Source organism: Musa acuminata, unplaced genomic scaffold (genome assembly GCF_036884655.1).
Source record: "Musa acuminata AAA Group cultivar baxijiao unplaced genomic scaffold, Cavendish_Baxijiao_AAA HiC_scaffold_1139, whole genome shotgun sequence".
Lineage (NCBI taxonomy): Eukaryota > Viridiplantae > Streptophyta > Magnoliopsida > Zingiberales > Musaceae > Musa > Musa acuminata.
In genome coordinates, this window is record NW_027021351.1 from 2264468 (window position 1) to 2285102 (window position 20635).

The window sequence follows — 20635 nt, forward strand, 5'->3', positions numbered from 1 at the left end:
GCTGGTTTTGCCTAAGTCGTACGGCACCCTTGCGCGTCCGTCCGCAAAGGTCAGCCTCCCCGAAGCCTCCCATTGTCCCTTAGGACCAACAAAAGAGAGAACGGGTTAAAGAGAACGCCTCAAACGGGATCCACAAGCAAACATGTCCGAAAAACACTTCATAGACAAAGCAAATTACAAACAGACTTTACAAGCTCTGAACAGTGGCACAACAAAGGGTAAAATGGTCCATTACAGATCGAAAAAGCTCTCGAGCGTGTCCACATGACACAACCTTTATTTACAAGCCTAAAGAGGCCACCAACCCAACTAAAATGGGACTATTAAGCCTTCGGCCGCCCCTTTACATTCTGTACAAGGCATGAACATGCCAAAAGACACGGACATACATAAGCATTACATCAAACACCTTGTTTAGAAGTTTGTCCGTGACATTCTCCCCCACTTATCCCTTCGACGTCCTCGTCGAAGCCTTTGTGAACACTGCAACTCTTCGCCTTTGCTGAGTCTTCAATCTTCTGCTCTAGCTGCAATGCGCCTCCTGGCTCCCAGCTGCTCTCCGCTGCTGTTTCTGAGTAGTCGAACCTTTGATCCGCCATGCTGCTTCAACTCGCCAATGACTTTGACTCTGGTGTGGGGTTGGCTGAGTTGTGTTGATCCTCGTTGATTCCTGCGGATTCACCAAATGAAGGAAAAGACCATCCTTACTGCGCAAGTCTCTCAAAATTTCCACATGCTGCTTGAACTGGGTGGATGCTTGTTGGAGCTTTAACGAGCATCGCCTCGCAAACTTCTGAAGTTTTGGGTCCTTCCTCCACAAAATCTGCTCATTGACTCTTCTTTCAGTTAGTTGTCACATCCAAGTATGTTCGCATCACTTCCGCTTTCGATTGGCATTTCGTTGGGAAATGAGGCGGACAATCTACTCTCAGTAGCACTGATCACCGTTGGTGAGGATTTGACAACTATTGTCTTCCATTATCTTCGAAGGGTCTTTGAACTTGTGCAGAGCTCCTCTGCTAGATAGATAAGAGAACTGGGGTACTCGGTTTCGCCCATTCTCTTAAGAGTTGAGAAGGCAAAGGTTACTTGACTTCGCCCGCCTCCTCGAGGTTGTACTTCATGCATCGAGCTGGTTACTGGTCTTCGCCTGCTCTTTGCTCACACTTCTGAAGCACTTGAAGTGTTTGCACTCCTTGCGTTGAGTTAGCTACTGTGATTCACCTTCTCAATGCCATTGAACTTCTGGAATGCAGGAAGTTTTCACCCCAACTTGGAGTAATTCTCTGATAGATGAGGTCGCCTCTGGGATTATATCGTCTTCTCCATCAACCCTGCCGCCTACTCCACTGAGTAGCAAAGGTACAGCACCGCGTACTGCTTGCTTCGTTCCTTGGTCGTGCACTCTTGCATGACCCGAAGTCCTTCACTTACGACTATCTTGATGAGAAACTTGTTGACACCGGTCTTACGAAGTTTCTTGGCCTCTGCCCTTCAGCCTTGTCTCGGTACTTGGAGATTGCCTTTGCATACTCCACCTCCTCGGCCCCTTTCACGACCAAGCACTCTCCCTCCATGAGAGCAAGGGATCAATGACTTTCACGGAAGTCCCGCCTCTGCGGTACCATGGCGCTGCCATGCCCATGGCGCTGCCATGCCCATGGCGCTACTATCCGTCGCCTCGCCTCTGAATCCCTTTTCTTCACAATCAGTAGATATGTCTCTGTGGCACTCCTCTGAGTCCACCTCCATTCTAACTGATGCTTGATTTTGGGTAGCTAAGTCCCTTTGGACTCGTCGTCGCTTCCTCGCCCCTTTCGACCCCCTGCTTCAACACCTCTGTGTTTTCCAAGCAGTCCGTTTTGTCGATGGAAAGACAGACTGCAACTCCCATGCATGGCCTCTGCCATCACGTTGTAGAGTTTGCACCGATTCTGTTCTCCTTAGCTTCCTTGGTAGCAACGTTCGCTCACTCGACCTTGTCCTCTGACTTGTCGGGCTCCCTTAAGCGAATATGAACTCTGGAGCAGTCCAACTCTCCAGCTGCTTCGATCATACCTCTGCATGATCAAGTCCCTCCCATGGGACTCACTGGTACTTGCATTCGAACTTTTCCCTTGGTGGAACACAGCCCCCATATGCTGATGACCAAGGTTTTCATCCGATGCAAAATTCGATGCACGCACGAAAGACCCGCCTCTACGGTACCATGGCCTTCACTCCTTGAATCCATAGCCCTTCTTGTCGTCGTGTTGTTCACCAAATCGGAGCTCCCAGTAGCTCCCGATCATACCTCCATATGATCTCATCCCTCACGGGACTATGTCGTGTGTGTCGCATTGCCACGAACTGTTCCACCACGATCCGCTGCACCATGTCGCCTCCTGGTGACATCTCCATTGCATTCTGATCCTTGTGGAATAAACTCGAATTGTGAACCCTCCATGTGTGGCCTCTGCCAATACATCGCAGGGTCTCCTCCACCTTCGATTTTGTTCGCTCCTTTGGCAACCGACCTTCATCCACCCACTCTTGGGTCACACCTAGATGAAGCACCGCTCTAGGACAGTCCGTCGCCTAGTAGCTCCCGAAGTCCACCGACTTCACTGTGATTTGTGCACCATTGTCTGGATCCTGGGCCTCTGCCCCTACCAGCACAATCTCCGCTGCGCACCGCTTCCTTCATAGCAACTCGAATGACAACACTGTGGCATATTCTTCAAGAGTACCCGCCTCTGCGTCCTCTTGCCCCGTGCTAAGGCCTTCTGAACTCAACTTCGCCTCCGCAAATTGAGTCGCCTTAGTTCCTCCATCAAATGCTCCTCCGAGATAAGGTGCATGTGCCCCAAAGCTCCCTTCGTCTTTGGCACCATGCAAGATGAGTCCGCTCTGTCAGAATGAAGGACCCATGGAACAGCATGATTCTACTCCTGCCTCTGCAAGAGTTCATGTCCTTGACCTCTGTCTAGGGAAAGCGCTGTGCCTCTGCTCCATGTTCCAACTTCTATGCTGGCTCCCTTCATGCGGCTTGGGTACTTCGCCAAGTTACACCCTAGTTGTTCCGCTCCTTGTTTTTGCATTGAGTCGATGGTGGCCCTCGCGCCCACCATTCCACGGGTCAGCCCTCCCTTGAGTCCGATCTCCAGATCGACTCCAAGTGTGCCTTCATTTAAGTTGCTTTAGGTTGCTCCCCCACTTGATCTCGCAATGCATCCACCAATGCATTCTCTCGAGCGAGATCATGCGACAACTCCTCGCTGCTTGCTCGGTCCATTGAGCTTCGTGGAGTTGTTGTTTGTGATGTACTCCTCCTCAACATGTGAAGTCCGTCTCACATGATTCTCCCTCTGGAGTGCCGAGACTTATCCCTCCTGGATAACTGTCCCGTTGGAGCAACATCTCTCTTCGTTTCGGAGACCACCATCCCCTTGGACTACTCCGATCTGCTGAAAAAACTGTGCATTGTTTTGCCTCTTGCAAACGCACTTGCTAGATTGCGCCTCCACGTCAATACAGCCACCGCTGCACCCCTCCAGGCCTAGCAACATGCTGAACTCGTTGCACACTTCAGCCTCCTCCGGACGTATCCTTCACATGCCGAAGAGAAAGTTTCAATGCTCCATGGCGCCGAGTCTCGGTCGCCTTGGGATGGCCACGAACAATCCATCGTCCGCATACAAGCCCATGCATGAGTACCGAATTCTTCGAGTTAGCAATTCCCCTCACCTCTGTGAGCTTTGCACAACTCTTTCGGTCGCTGAGCAACTCATTCCACTTTGCATGGTCTCGTCCTTTTGCCAAGCGCCTCGCTTGCCTTGAGCACCATCAAGTAAAGTTGTCAACGTTGAGCCGTAGCTCAAACTCAGCCATCCCAACCTTTGTGCGCTCCAAATTCTTCCAAGCTTGCCTGTTCTCGTGGTGCCTCTTGCGCGAAGGGTTGGCCATTCCTCTGAATGCCAATCTCAGATGCCCGCTCCTCTGAGCGACTCTTTTCCCTACATCTCCATGCCCGTTTTTCCTCAAACGGTCGTGCGTTGCTGACTGCCCTCCATGCAGCCCCACTAGGTCCCCCACGTTTGCATGTCAAGTGTTTCTATGAGTACTTGTCCCGCTCTGATACCATATGACACGAACTTAGCTGGTTTTGCCTAAGTCGTGCGGCACCCTTGCGCGTCCGTCCGCAAAGGTCAGCCTCCCCGAAGCCTCCCATTGTCCCTTAGGACCAACAAAAGAGAGAACGGGTTAAAGAGAACGCCTCAAACGGGATCCACAAGCAAACATGTCCGAAAAACACTTCATAGACAAAGCAAATTACAAACAGACTTTACAAGCTCTGAACAGTGGCACAACAAAGGGTAAAATGGTCCATTACAGACCGAAAAAGCTCTCGAGCGTGTCCACATGACACAACCTTTATTTACAAGCCTAAAGAGGCCACCAACCCAACTAAAATGGGACTATTAAGCCTTCGACCGCCCCTTTACATTCTGTACAAGGCATGAACATGCCAAAAGACACGGACATACATAAGCATTACATCAAACACCTTGTTTAGAAGTTTGTCCGTGACAAAGCGGTGGCACCGCCCAAGAGATGGTCTCCCAAGAAAGATGGGCGGTGCAACCGCCCAGGTCAGGTTGTAGCATCGCCTGGGCTCAATCTCCGAGCGAGGCTGGGTGGTGCAATCGCTCAGTCTCCGAGCTGCCAGGCAGTTGTACTGCCCCAATCAGGAGGTGGTATCGTCAGGACCCCGGAAATCCGGGAGGTGACATTTTTGAGCTCCAAATTCAAACCAGTTTGGAGCCTATAGAGCTTCTCGAAGTTCAAGTATTGAGTCTCCACATCGTGTAGGATGTGGCTCATATAAAACATCAACCTTTAGACTTTCTCTTGCTCCCTTATCAAGATAAAGCTAATTGTTGTCGATGTTACCAAGAGGTATAAGTATAGCTCTTCACCGGGGCTAGAACTAGATAGTTCGGGTGACACCGCCAAGTACTCCTTGAGTTGCTCGAATGTTGGTTGCTTTAAGGTCCTAAAGAATGGTAAGCATCAATCACTGGTTCTTAAGGGAAAACAACTTAGAGCTACAATCTGCTTGGTCAATCACTGAACTTCCTTTGTAGATGCTAGAGGCTTTATGTTGAGGATAGATTATACTTTCTCTAAGTTGACACTCATTTTAGTTCGAGAGACCATAAAACCTTGAAACTTTTCAAAACTGACTTTGAAGGCACATTTTGCTAGGTTGAGCCATATTCAAAACTTCTTGAGTGTGGTAAAAGTCTCGGCCAAGTCAACCAGATGGGTGTTAGATGTCTGACTCCTGACCAACATGTCATCAACATACACTTCCATATTTCTCTATATTTAGAGCTAAAATATCTTATTAATCATTTTTTGATACATTACTCTAACATTCTTAAGTTCGAAAGGTATGACTTTGTGATAGTATAACCCTCAGGAAGTATGCTTTATCCTTTAGTGCCATTCTAATTTAATTATATTGTGAAAATGCATCCATGAAAGTAAGCTACTCATGGTCCAAAGTTATACCAACCAACTAATTGATCCAAGACAGAGGTTAATTATCCTTTGGACAAGCTTTATTAAGATTGGTGTAGTTAACACACACAAATCATTTTCCATTCCTCTTTTTTACAAAGACTATATTAACAAGCTATGTTGGGTAGTTCATGGATAAAATCAGTACATAGTAATTTATTGATTGCTTGTTGCTTTTCAATATGGGGCAAGCTTTCCGGAATTCTAGTGAATAGATTGATGTTGTGGGTCGATATTAAGGTGATGCTGATCCATAATTCGATCAATCTTTTGCATATCATTAGGGGTCCAAGCGATGACAATCCTCTGGTGGTTAAGGTGCCTCTTCCGAATGAGTTATTTTATTTGTTGCTTTAAATCATGACAATCCTTCGTATCATGTCTGTGATCTTGGTGGAAGCAACAAAACTTGGTGTGATTCCACTTGGCGGGGGGAGTCCGAAGAGGATGAGGTGCATGAAGTAAGCTCTTCACCCTTATCGCATGAACACCTTAGTGTGAGAATTATTCAATGATGTAAACTCTCTATGGGAATGAACCCAATCCCCTCTAAACTTATTGTTGTGGGGCCGCTTTGGATTATTCGGCCATGAGCTTCTTTCTTCTTTGATAGCCCTATTAGGCTTCGAGTTTCTCTTTTCGATAATCACATATTTCATGACTCTATGTCGGTTGGCCTCTTGTAACAGCTCGAGGAATGTGGCAGGAGGTCATGTGATGATCGAATAGAAGAATTTTGAGGGTTGGAGACTGCCAATATAAGTATCAAATATAATAGATAAACTCAAGTTCGCCACTAGTATTACTTCATCATTGAACCATTCGATATAACTGGCTAGGGACTCTTTGTCCATTTGCCTTATGGCCAAGAGGGAGGTTGTAGGTTTCTTCAGCAAGTAGAAGGTTTCTACAAGGCTATTAACCATAAGGTTTGAGGTTTAAATTCTCATTCTAACGTCAATCTGTTAGTATAGATTTTAGTTATCCAAGTTGAGATGGTGATTCAGATCCAACACAGGTCCATTCCAAGTTAGTCTCATTCTAAGTCATTGTTCGTAGAGAGTTGAATCTATAAAACTAAGTCGAGGGCATTCCTGACAAATACCTCTTTGATGGTTAAGTCAGTTTTGGATTCGATCCGATCGAACTAGCCAGCTAATATTGAGAATGAAGTTGTGTGTAAGAGTATACTTAGGATCTTTTTTAAAAGTGACTTTGGAGATAGTTACGCCCGAAATCGTTAGTGACAGGAAGTGGACATGCGACGTTTTAAGCAGGGTTCGGACGATTGACCATTTGGCCACGTATCACTAATTATGTGTTACTTGATCCGACTGCCACCATGTTCTCCGTGTATGGCCATCGTAACCTATGGTGATCAATTAGTTGATCGCATACTATCAGGTTACGTATCTGTCATGTCACTATGTACCTGTCATGTCACTATGTACCTATAAACATATATAGTAGAATATGAACTAATTCTAACATCTCCACTTTTCTTTTAGGCTTTTTTTTTTTTTATTGTTAGCACTTTATAGGTTAAATATATATATATCCAACAAATGATTATTAAATTAATGATAAGAAGGAATTTTAAGCATTGTATATAATAAACATTGACTAATCAATTTTATTTTTGACTGAATTGAAATCACTAATATAATTTAATTTTTGTAGATATTTGTTAGAGAAAAGTAAAAAAACAGTAAAATATCTTTTCTAACTAGCTTCAATTGAATTGATCTCATTTTGTTGAAAGTTACATGATCATAAATCATGGGAAAAACTTCTTGATTGCTTATACTTTTATTGATTCAAAAAAAAATCTATAATGATCAGATCTTTTTAAAGCTAATATTGTAATTTTGGCTATTATAACTTCATAAATTCTTTCATTTTTCTCTCTTCACTCCTTTGAATAAGTAGTCATTTTCAATTAAATGATAATCTTGTTGGGTATGGTTTTCTTGGACTTTTCAGCAATCATTTTCAATTAAATGATCATCTTGTTGTCTGTCTTATCCAATTAAACTGTTATTTTTTAGTATAACTATCAATCAAAATTACTTGTAACAACAAAAATTGACTTAAGCATGTTGAAAAAGCCATGGAAAAGAGACCTTAGTAAGAGCATCTTGTAGCTGATTGCTTAGAGGGTTGAAGCATGTTCACTAATAAAATGTTCTAATATCATCCAGATGATTCTTATGGACTGCAGAATAATATCTTGGAATCCATTAAGCATAATCTTAGATACTAAGCATTTAACAAGAAAATTTATTACTTTTATATTTGTATAAATATCCACTATTACATATAAAAGTCAAATAGCCACTATTTGTATAAATATCCTTCCTGCTTTCTATAGATCTTGGATCCATTATGTTCAACACAATCTCTTAGAATAATCTACATGCCATGCACCCTTCCATAAAACTTGACACTTGGAAGTATTGATTGTTGCAAATGAAAAGAAAATATCAAGAAGTAGGCATACAAACACACTGCATCCTGTTACAGAACACACCCAAGCACAGATCGAGTCTTCTCACACTTCATCGTAGCTCCCAAGCCCTGCAAGTTGACGCTCATGATACAGCGTCGCCGACATGAGTCCACAGAAGTTCTCCTCATCGAACACCACAGTCGGAGCCACCAGACTATTGTATGCCTCCACCGTGCAGCTCACGGTGAGACTCGAGAGCATCGAGCTGGGAGACTCAGAAGCCGCTGCGGAGGCCACCGGGGGTTCGTCGGTGGACTCGTGTACTAGAGAAGCGCTCACCGTGTTCGTGTCGGCGACGAGGGAGTCGCGGCCGGTGAGCTTCTGCACGAGGGCGCGGAACGTGGCGGCGCTGGTGGTCACCCTCATGGGGTTGGAGATGTAGACCACCTTGATGGGCTTCTTCTTCTTCCTGACGATAGTTTTGGATCGCTTGAGGCACTTCCGGTGGACAATTTGTCTCTCCATCATGGCTTAGCGCCGGTGAATGTGATCGCAACAACACCGGAGATGGAAGGGAAGTATAAGGAGGGAGTAGGATCTTTATACTGCGAGGGCAGAGAAGATATCTTGTGATCATAGGAGATTCATATGCAGACAAGTCAAGTGGATATACTGTGTGCGTGACACAGAGAGAGGGGGCGGTCAAATGCAGATTCATATAATGTCAGCATTAACTTTTTGAGGGATAGATTTGTAGGACATGACGTGGCTGCAGTGGCCAGAGGTGACGTCAGGGAGATGGAATCGGTTCGGTGGTGTCATTTATGCTGTGTTACGAACACCTGTGCGACTCATCCATAATGAGATGAAAAATATATGATAAGACATTTGATCGATATAATTTAAATTAGATTAGATTAAATATTAATTGAATCGATTATAAATTAATTATTAATTATTTGATTTGATTAAGTTAAATAAAATAATATTAACATTAGAGATGATAAATATATAAACTAGTAGTTCGAATCGGAGTCGATCCGAATCGAAATCTAAATCATTGATTCTAGAATCTAAACCATTGATTTTAAAATTGAAATTATCGATTTCGAAACTAGGATGAAGAATAGTTTGAAGTGGTTTATAGGGAAACTCTAGAGTGATAATGAACGTCAATACATATTTAATTGTAAATAATAATAATAGTAGTAATGATGTGCGTATGAGTTAAAAGGAGTAGGTAGTTTGTAGCCAAACCCTAAAAGAGATATAAATAGGTTGAATTGTTCATGTAGATTGGAGACATGTCTCTGTTTACTTTAGTATGTGGCCCATCCATTGTCGAGTCGAGTCCTTGATTTCAAATGGGTTCGGCATCCATTATTTGTGAGGGTACCACCACATTAAAGGTGTGTTCCAACTGAACCAATCCACAAGCTCGAGTTGCTCGGAGGACACTTACATCCAACCAACCTCAAGACTTTGAGGCACTCAACCATGTCTACATGATTTTGATTTTGTGTTGCCAATCCATGGTAGACAAATCCCCATTAAATGACGACTAGAATTGGGCACATGCATTGTGCCCATTGTGATGAACTTTCCACATATTAAACACGAGATTTGATGTCCTTGATTTTTCTGAATTTGATTATGTTGGGAAGAAATTGTGGAATAATTCTTTTTCCTCTTTATGTATCAAAATAGGTTCCTCATCAAAATACTAACTTGATATCAAAATGTTAATATCAATCAGCACAGCATAAACAATAATAATGATAATAGGTTTACAGTAGGTCTTCTCTAGAATAACTAGAGAATCAGAATAACATCAAGATCATAGATTTTGGCTCAAGAATAACATATCTTCATCATGTAGGATGGATCTCCTCAAAAGAGAATTCTAGGTCTCACAAAGTGGATATCGTAGGAAAGTACCTTAGAGAGGGTAAACTGCAGATCAACACCGTTAGGATTGTAGAGTTTGCTGCAAGGATTCTCCACATAACATTTGGGCCAAAACTAACAACGTTTGGCCACCGATCGTCAAGCAGAAAACTTAGAAACCTAATCTTTCTCTCTCCTCTTTCCTCTGCACGTCGCACGCTGCAATCTCATCTCCTTTCCTCACCTTCTCTCTCATCTTTTTAATTTCTTTCATTTACTGATTTGGGCTCAATAGACCCAATTGTCCAAGCCCACATATGGGCTGGACCCAACAATTCTCCCCCTCCAACTCATATGGTGGGCTGTACCAAGCCCGCTCTTCGCCTACATGCTTCAAGCTTCTCCTTAGGCAAAGACTTTGTCAACATATCTAAACCATTCTCATTGGTATGTATCTTTTCCAACTGTAATTCTTTCATCTCAAGCACATCACGAATTCAGTGATATCTTATATCAATATGTTTGGATCTAGAATGATATGTTGAATTCTTGGAAAGGTAAATGACGCTTTGACTGTCACAATAAACAATATATACTTCCTGTTTGAAACCCAATTCCTGTAGAAACTTTTTCATCCATAAAGTTTCCTTACAAGCTTCAGTAACTGCTATGTATTCTGCTTCTGTGATTGATAGAGCAACACACTTCTGTAACTTAGACTGCCAAGAGACTGCTCCTCCTGCAAATGTCATCAAAAATCCCGAAGTGGACTTCCTGGAATCAGTATCACCTGCCATGTCTGCATCTGTGTAACCTTCTAACACAGGTTCATCACTGCCAAAACATAAACACAACCTGGAAGTACCTCTTAGATATCTTAATATCTATTTCACTGTTGCCCAATGTTCCTTTCCAGGATTTGAGAGAAATCGGCTGACAACTCCAATTGCATGAGCTATATCTGGCCTAGTACAAACCATAGCATACATCAAACTGGCTACTGCAGATGAGTAAGGCACTCTGGACATTTCTTCTTTTTCTTTCTCACTTGTAGGACATTGTTTCGAACTAAGCTTGAAATGACCTGCAAGTGGGGAACAAACTGCTTTGGCTTTACTCATGTTGAATCTTTCAAGAACCTTTTCAATATAAGTCTCTTGAGATAGTCAAATCTTCTTTTTCTTCCTATCACGAAGAATCTTCATGCCAAGTATTTGTTTCACCGATCCCAAGTCTTTCATAGCAAAAGACTTACTTAGCTCTCTTTTAAGCTTTTCAATTTTTCCAACATCATGGCCAACAATCAGCATATCATCAACATATAGCAGTAAAATAATAAAATTATCATCTGAAAATTTCTTCATAAACATACAATGATCAGATGTGGTTCTATCATACCCTTGGCTTATCATAAAAGAATCAAACTTCTTGTACCACTATCTAGGTGCCTATTTGAGTCCATATAAGTTTTTCCTAAGCTTACACACCATATTTTATTTTCCCTTGACTTTGAAACCTTCTGGTTGCTCCATGTAAATTTCTTCTTCTAAATCACCATGAAGAAATGTTGTTTTCACATCAAGTTGTTCAACTTCTAAATTCAAGCGGGCAGCCAAACCAAGAACAACTCGGATAGAGGACATTTTTACAACCGGAGAAAATATTTCTTCAAAGTCAATACCTTTCTTCTGACTGAATCCTTTCACAACTAGTCGTGCCTTGTATCTTTGTTATGAGCTATTGTTTTCAGTCTTCAATTTATAAACCCACTTATTCTTGAGAGCTTTCTTCTCTTTAGGTAATCTTACCAAGTCATAGGTATGGTTCTCAAACAAGGATCTCATCTCTTCTTGCATGGCTTTAACCCACTCATTCTTATTCTCATGTAGAATAGCTTCTTGGTAAATTTCTGGCTCTCCCCCATCAGTAAGCATAACATATTCATGTGGAGGATATCTGGTAGAGAGTTGTCGCTCTCTAGTGGATCTTCTCAATGGAATCTCAACTGGTGGTGGAGGTGCCTGTTCAGTTGGTTCAACATCATCAACTGTAGGTGTATCATCACTTGCATTCTCACCATGATCTTCTTGTTCATCTCCCCCATGATCATCATGAACTACAGGTGAAGGAACTGGACCCAAACTCCAAGGAATATAAACAGAGGTTTCTGGCTTCTCAACATTATCACCATCATCAAACAATTGGTCTTCAAGAAACACAACATCTCTGCTTCTAATAATCTTCTTATTCACTGGATCCCATAATCTATACCCAAACTCTTCATGACTATATCCCAAGAAGATACATGCTTTTGCCTTATTATCAAGCTTGGACCTCTCATCTTTGGGAATATGAACAAATGCTTTACACCCAAAGACTCTCAAGTGATTATAAGATATATCTTTTCCTCTCCATACTCTCTCTGGAACATCACCTAGTAGAGGAACTGATGGAGAAAGATTTATCAGGTCAACTATAGTTCTCATAGCCTCCCCCCAAAATGACTTTGGTAACTTGTCGTGGGAAAGCATACACCTAATCCTTTCTTCAATGGTTCTGTTCATCCTTTCTGCCACACCGTTCTGCTGAGGAGTTTTAGGAACTGTTTTCTCAAGCCTGATACCATAGAACCTGCAATAATTCTCAAAAGGACCCCTGTACTCGCCACCATTATCTGATCGAATACACTTTAGTTTTCTGCTAGTTTCTCTTTCAACATTGACATGAAACTCCTTGAAAGCATCGAGTACCTGGTCTTTAGATTTCAAAGCAAAAGCCCAAATTTTTCTAGAATGGTCATTAATAAAAGTAACAAAATAAAGAGCACCTCCAAGAGTTCTAGTTTGCATAGTACAAACATCAGTATGAACTAAATCAATAACATCTTATCTTCTAGATGATGGATATGTCTGAAATGCAACTCTACGTGTTTTTCCAGCTAAGCAATGATCACAAGATTTAAGAGATGTACCTTGCAACTCTGGTAAGAACTGCTTTCTAGCAAGAGTTTGAAGTCCCTTCTCGCTGATATGTCCAAGCCTCTTATGCCAAAGATCTATACTTTCACCTTTTTGAATTACATTAATCTCTCCTTTATGTAGCTTAGCTTCCATGACATAAAAAGAGTTAATCTTCTTTCCTTTTGCCACAATTAGAGAACCTTCAGTGAGTTTCCATTTACTTTCACCAAAATAATGTGCAAAGCCCTCATCATCAAGTCTGCCTGCAGATATCAAGTTAAGACGAATATCTGGAACATGCCTTACATCTTTGAGTATCAATTTGCTCCCAATACTGGTCTTCAAGCAAATATCTCCAATACCCACAATCTTAGATGTACCATTGTTTCCCATTCTGACATTACCAAAATCACCAGCAGTGTAAGATCTAAAGAAATCACCATGAGAAGTGACATGAAATGAAGCACCAGAGTCAATTACCCAATTACTGTCCTGAGCTACAAGGCTAACACAACCTTCATTATAGACAATAGTGATATTACCTTCAGTAGTAATTGTATTTGTCTCTTTCTCATTTTTCTTCATTTCATTCTATTCTCGCTTCCAAAACTTACACTCTTTCTTCATGTGACCTGGCTTGTTACAGTGAAAACATTTGATATCACTTCTAGACTTGGATCTTCCTCTAAAACCATGTGGATTTCTGCTATGACTTCTTCCACGTCTTTCTTGTTTTTCAGTAACAAATGCCCCAAAAGAAGATTCACCCTGTTCTTTCCTTCTGGCATCTTCATTTAGCAAACTGTCTTTAACCATATCTATAGTTAGAGTCCCCTCTAGTGTGGAGTTACAAATAGTCACCACATACGTTTCCCAACTTTCTAGTAAAGAGCTGAGAAGTAATAATCCATGCATCTCATCATCTATATTCATTTTCATAGCAACCAACTTGTTTGCAAGACTCTGAAATAGGCTTATGTGCTCAACAATATTACCACCATTTTTATACTTCAAATTTACAAGCCTTCTGAGGAGAGAAATTCTATTTCTCATTGTCTTTTTCGCAAAGAGGTTTTCTAACCTTTACCAAACAACATCAGCTCTGATTTCATCTGAAATATGCTCATGCAAGTTTATATCCATCCATCTTCTAATATAGGCAATAGCTTTTCTATGTTGAACTTCTCATTCTTCATCGTCCATAGTAGAAGGTTTATCTTTAACCTTGATAGGCTTATACAAATCTTTGCAATATAGCAAATCTTCCATCAGATGCCTCCAAGTGAAATAATTTGATAAGTTCAATTTAATCATACCATCAGACTCCATTTCAATCACACAAGAAAACTAGCACCAAACAACCTGATACTCTGATACCACTTGTTGGGAAGAAACCTGTTAATGCGGAATAATTCTTTTCCCTCTTTGTGTATCAAAATAGGTTCCTAATCAAAATACCAACTTGATATCAAAATGCTAATATCAATCAGCACAACATAAACAATAGAGCAATAAATCAATCACATAGTGAGACCAAATTATTTAACGTGGAAAACCCAATGTGGGAAAAACCACGGGACCGTAGTCCACCTCAAACTTCCATTATCAATAATAATGATAACAGATTTACAGTAGGTCTTCTCTAGAATAACTAGAGGATCAGAATAACATCAAGATCATAGATCTTGGCTCAAGAATAGCATATCTTCATTATTTGGATGGATCTCCTCAAAAGAGAATTCTAGGTCTCACAAAATAGATATTGTAGGAAAGTATCTTAGAAAGGGTAAACTGCATATCAACACCATTAGGATTGTAGAGTTTGCTGCAAGGATTCTCCACATAAAATTTGGGCCGAAACTGATAACGTTTGACCACCGATCGTAAGCAGAAAACTCAGAAACCTAATCTTTCTCTTTCTTTCTCTCTCCTCTTACCTTGCACGCTGCATTCTCATCTCCTTTCCTCACCTTCTCTCTCCTCTTTTTAATTTCTTTAGTTTACTGATTTGGGCTTAATAGGCCCAATTGTCCAAACCAGCTGGACCCAACAGGTTATAATTTTATTTTATTTTTTGTCTTAAAAGTCAAACCTTTTTATTATTTTAAAAAAAAATTCTATTTTTAAGAGCTCCATACAATGTCAAATTGTACTTTTTTTTCTCTCTCTACATTACATGAGAGAATGTAAAGGGAGAATTGTGACTAAATTTTGTATAACTCAAGTATCAATAAGGAATGTCAAACTATATATATATATATATATATATATATATATATATATATATATATATATATATATGTATATATATATATGTATATATATATATATGTATGTATATATATATGTATGTATATATATATATGTATATATATATATATGTATATATATATATATATGTATATATATATATATATGTATATATATATATGTATATATATATATATGTATATGTATATATATATATATATATATATATATATATATATATATATATATATATATATATAAAAGAAATGTCGAACTATTATTTAATTTTTACATAAATATAAAAAGGGAATGTATGTAATTCTTTTTTTTCCAACTTTACACTTGGATTAAAGATTTTCTTAATTGTTATTTTGGTATCAAGATTTTTGAACCATTTTCTTTTGTCTATATTTTTAATTTGTGTTAGATTTCAATCTAATGAATTGGATCATTTCAAAGACAAAAGGTTTTGACCCAAAATGAGATGTCATACTGATACATTTGAGCAGCTACCTCAGGAGTAGTTAAGAGCAGAGTCTGGATTCAGTGTATGTTGACAGATCCAGCTTTAATCAAGTGAAAGGACTTGTCCTTCAACTTCACTGAGGGGGACAAGACAATCAAGTTGATGGTTGTGTGGTGCCACAGCATTTAGCCACTGCCTACCCACACAGCCCTTCTTGAAATAGTGTGTTGGCACAACCTTGTTGAAACATAAGGTGAGGAAGAAGATACATTCCCACACAAGGTACTAGGTGAACAATTATTTGGATTTGATTTGCTTTGTTTAATTAAGATGACCAACTGAGCACATTTGGTAAGAGTTATTTTCTTCATAATTAAGTTATCTTTGTTTAAAATAAAAACAAAGTCTTTGATAAAACAACAAAAGAATTTGATTGAGAGATGATTGTTAAGAGGCACTAAGACCGGGGAGTGAATTAGTGTATCAGATAAAAACGTCGGTTTTGAAAAACTTCGTATGATAAAATTCGATTCCAATGAAAATCGTTTCGTTTTTCTTGAATGAATAGAGAAAAGAGAATTGGACAATTTATAATGAAGTAAAGTTGAATGCAGTAAAGAAATTAAACAGAAATAAACACATCAAAATTTATATTTATAGAGAAAATCAAATACTTCATCACGTTATATCAAATATAGGATTCTTGAGTTATCTCGGTAAAGCATAAATTTTCTTATATATCCTCTAATATAAAATCGAGGAATTTTATATATTTTCTCTTATCCTTTAAAAAAACCTTAGAAAGCACCCTCACTTTAGATATGCTAGAGAGAAACTTAAGAGCACAAAAATATATTCTTCATATTTTGCTGACAAAAACTCATAAATATATAACATATTTATAGAAGAACTAGATCTTAATTAATAAGAATTTCTTCCTTCATAATGTCTTTTTTTTTTACTAAAATTTCTTATCCCATAAGGATACTAACTTTATGAATATTAAAATATTTATCAATCACAATATATGTATCTATACACATACTGAAAGAAAAAAAAAAAAACATACATGATGAATAAAGGCCCAAAAAGCCAGTAGAAATAGTTGTTTGGGTCTTACAATCACTATGCTTTGGTGAAGACAATCTCCATTTCTTGTCCACTGTTGAGTGTTTTCTTCATTGCACCTGGAGCATGCATCCTTCTTAGGGTTAACTTTTGCTAGTTATTGGGTATGTCATCATGCTTTCCATCAAGAAACCACAGTAGACAAGTGGTTGGTTCTGTATAGTAACAATTTGAAAGTGATTGATTTGTTTCTTTCGATCGCCTGAGGCTGTTTTAACTTCTAACCATCTTTCTATAACATATTTTCATTGGTTTGATTTGTATGTGGAGTCATGAGTCTTAGGAAGTTCTTAGGTTAACTTATTTTATTGGGATTGACAAATATTTCTGAATTCTTATCTTTAGGAATTAAACGTATGAAAATAGTAATATACAAAAGAATAAAATACTAAAAAACAGGAATTGAGTGTCTTATATGATAGAAATAATAGAAGATAAGAACAATAATTGAAGAAGCTTAGCTTAGCTTGAATACATTAACATGTTCCTCTCCTATTTATAGGATTAAGAGGGAAGATTGGTGCTCCTGACAAGAATACCAATCTTGGATCGGTAAGCAAGAGGCTTTGTGAGTAGGGCAAGAGCTGATCGCTATTGTTACTGCGATTGCTGTTGCTGTGAGGAACAATAATTGAAGAAGCTTTATTGAAAAAATGAAAGCTTAGCTTGAATACATTAACATGTTCCTCGGGGAGGAAGACTTCAAAAGCCAAAATAATAGTCAAGAGAATCAATAATATAATAAAATTTAAAAATAAAAAACATAATATTTATGTAGTTTGATACATTTTATCGATATATATATATATATATATATATATATATATATATATATATATATATATGTATGTATGTATGTATATTAATTGTGAAAAGAAATGTAAACCTTCGGTAATGTTGAGTCCAACTCATACGTGGGTTTGGACTTATTGATTTGGACATTGAGCTCGAATCTGATTTATTTAAAAGAAAAAAAAAATGATGAACAATGGTGTGCAATCGAGAGGGGTGGTGGTGTTGTGAAAAGGAATAGAGAGAAAAATGAGAAAATGTTAAGGTTTTAAGATTTTTACTAGACGAACAAGAAATTAAATTTTATTAGTTTTGGTCTAAATTTTATATAAAGAATTCTTGTAATAAGTTCTAAAATTTTAACTGTATCGATTTGTTGTTTATCTTCTATAAGGTACTTTTCTACTATACTCATTTGGTGATATCTAAAATTTTTCTTTGATGAAATCTGGTGATGATGATATGTTATTATTGAGTCAAGATCTGTATTCATGATATTAATGTGATCTTTTGATTATTTTAGACAAGACTTATAGTAAACATGTTAATATTATTGGGTTTTAACTTAAAAAATTCGATGACTAATTTTATGATTTATTTATTATTCTATTACTTATGCTAATTTAGTTAATATTTATTTTTAATAAAAAATTAATATTTTGATGAGGAACCCATTTTAATACACAAAGAAGAAAAAAAAAAATTCATTATAATAATTTTTTCCAATAGGTAATTCATAGTAATAGTTTTTCCCCAAGAAAATGACACACTTAATCATTTTATTCATTATAATAGTTTCCAATCTCTCGATTGACATCTAGACATTTTAATTTCTTAATCTCCTCTTCATCTGCAAGAGAGATTAATAGTTAACACAAGGACAAGGCATGTCATACGCTAATACGCTAATACACACACAAATATAAATATATATATATATATATATATATATATATTTTTTTTTTTTTTTTTCAGATATAGGCGGCTGCGGACAAGCGTGGAGTCAGAAAGACTTTAAGAGGCACGGCCTTGGGAATGGTCAACCCGTGCTTCTCCTCCATGTCGAGCTCCTCGTCTCCATCAGGAAGTCTCCAATTGAAGGAGTGCACCAAGGCGCCCAACATGTACTGCACAAACACCATGCCAGCCAGCTTCCCCGAGCAGATCCTTCTCCCTGCTCCGAAGGGGATGAACTCGAAGTCATTGCCCTGGGGATCGTACTTGGCTCCCTCGCCGCCGGCGACGAAGCGGTCGGGGTCGAACACCAGCGGGTCCGCCCACACTTTCGGGTCCCTCCCGATGGCCCAGATGTTGACGAGGAGGCGACTGTTGCTGGGGATGCGGTAGCCGCCCACCTCGCACTCCTCGTAGGAGAAGTGCGGCAGGCTGAGAGGGGTGGACGGGTGCAGACGCAACGCTTCCTTGCACACCGCCTGCAAGTACGTCAGCTTGGGCAGGTCCGACTCTTCCAGCAGGCGGTCTCGCCCCACCACCGCGTCCGTCTCCGCCTGCGCTCTCTTCAGGATAACCGGGTTCCTCAGCATCTCCGCCATGGCCCACTCCACGATGACGGCGGATGTGTCTGTGCCCGCCGTGAACAGATCCTGCTTACGTACCCATCACGAGAGAGAAGGTCAACGAAACAAAGTCCGACGATAAATTCTTGCATTTGGATGGCAGCGGCGGGGAGTCATGAAACATACGTCATATATATGTATATATATATATAGAGTACTCACGCTGATCAGTGCTTTGATGTTGACGTCCGTGATAGTTTGACCGTCCTCCGTTACGCGGTTCTCCATGAGCTTGTCGATGAAGTCCGGCCTCCCCTGTCGTTCCTTCTTCGACGCCTCGTGCTCCAGGAGCAGCTTCGTCAGCATGGCGTCGAACCTCACGTGCACGCTCCTCATCTTCGCCTGGATCCCCTGGAGGTCCATCCACGCGATGGAGGGGAAGAAGTCGCCGATGTTGAACTGCGCCCCGCCCGTGAGCATGTCGAGCACAATGCTCTTGAACTTGTTGGACTCCTCCCCGTGGGTGTCGAACACTCTTTTGCTCACCAGGACCACGCCGAGGATGTTCGCCAGCGCGCACACGAGCACGTCCGGCAGCACCACCGGCTCACCCTTCGTGGCCAGGCCGTGCATGGAGCGGATCATGCGCCCGAACTCGTCCCGCCGGACGGCGGCCCAGCCGGCGAAGGCCTTTCCTCCCAGCATGTGGAGGCTGCATACCTTGCGGAGGAGCTTCCACGTCGGGTTGTAGTCGGCCATGACCAGGTCCTGGCGCTGGTAGGTGACCTCCCGGGCGCTGAGGGGGTCGGGGCGGTTGGCGAACTGCGCGTCGAGGGTCTTGAGAAAGGCGCGGGCGGCGTCGGCGTTGGAGGCGACGACGCAGCCGTGGGAGCCTAGCCGGAGGAACATGATGGGGCCGTAGTGCTTGGCGAGGCGGGCGAGGTTGGCGTGCGCTTTGGCCCCGACGAGCGGCAGCGCGCCGATGATGGGGAAGCCGCGAGGGCCCGGGGGTAAGGGAAGGCGGGAGGTCGACCTGCGGAGAAAGCCACGGAGGAGGAGGTGAAGGAGAAGACAGAGAGCGGCGGCGGCCGCGAGGTAGGGGTCGATAGCCATGCTTGCAGCTATCAGTAATGCAAGCTGGTGATGTTGGTATGCATGCTTCTGCTGAAGCCGGAATATATAGAGCAGTCAAGGGAGAGATGGGAAGAATCTTTTGACATAGTTCTCTTAAAAACCATTAATGGAACGGGTCAAATAAGCCACCGCATGATTATGAATGTAATTATAAATATATTTGTTGATGTTTACTTTTAGTTATACAAAATTCTTTTTTTACATCTAATAAACCAATCCAAACTTCGTCAGAGCTATTAGCACATTACTATAAGATATGTAACACATATATATTTTTTTTATTTACGATGGAATAAAGATAATTTATGTAAAAATTTATATTTTTTAAATTGAGTGTAGTCTGAGTGCAATAATATTTTAGACAATTTAGGATAGTTTTATATAAAATTAATATATTTTTAATGATAGATTAATATTTTATATAAAAATTAATATATTTTGTAAGTGAGTTTAATGGTTAATATATGTAAACTGTGAGGAGGGGAGG

General features: G+C 40.4%; 2 protein-coding genes across 2 annotated transcripts; both read right to left on the minus strand.

Annotated features, from left to right (window-relative positions):
- Positions 1 to 7883: 7883 nt before the first annotated feature.
- On the minus strand, positions 7884 to 8682 carry LOC103999733 (sigma factor binding protein 1, chloroplastic-like). The gene has a single exon (XM_009421567.3). The coding sequence runs from the start codon at positions 8540 to 8542 to the stop codon at positions 8117 to 8119; it is 426 nt and encodes a 141-aa protein (XP_009419842.2). The 5' UTR covers positions 8543 to 8682; the 3' UTR covers positions 7884 to 8116.
- A 9577-nt stretch (positions 8683 to 18259) lies between these two features.
- On the minus strand, positions 18260 to 20175 carry LOC135671456 (flavonoid 3',5'-hydroxylase 1-like). Its single transcript, XM_065179600.1, has 2 exons — positions 19237 to 20175; positions 18260 to 19101 (listed from the first exon to the last, which is right to left on the minus strand). The coding sequence occupies exons 1-2, from the start codon at positions 20125 to 20127 to the stop codon at positions 18469 to 18471; spliced, it is 1524 nt and encodes a 507-aa protein (XP_065035672.1). The 5' UTR covers positions 20128 to 20175; the 3' UTR covers positions 18260 to 18468.
- Between the last annotated feature and the right edge of the window lie 460 nt (positions 20176 to 20635).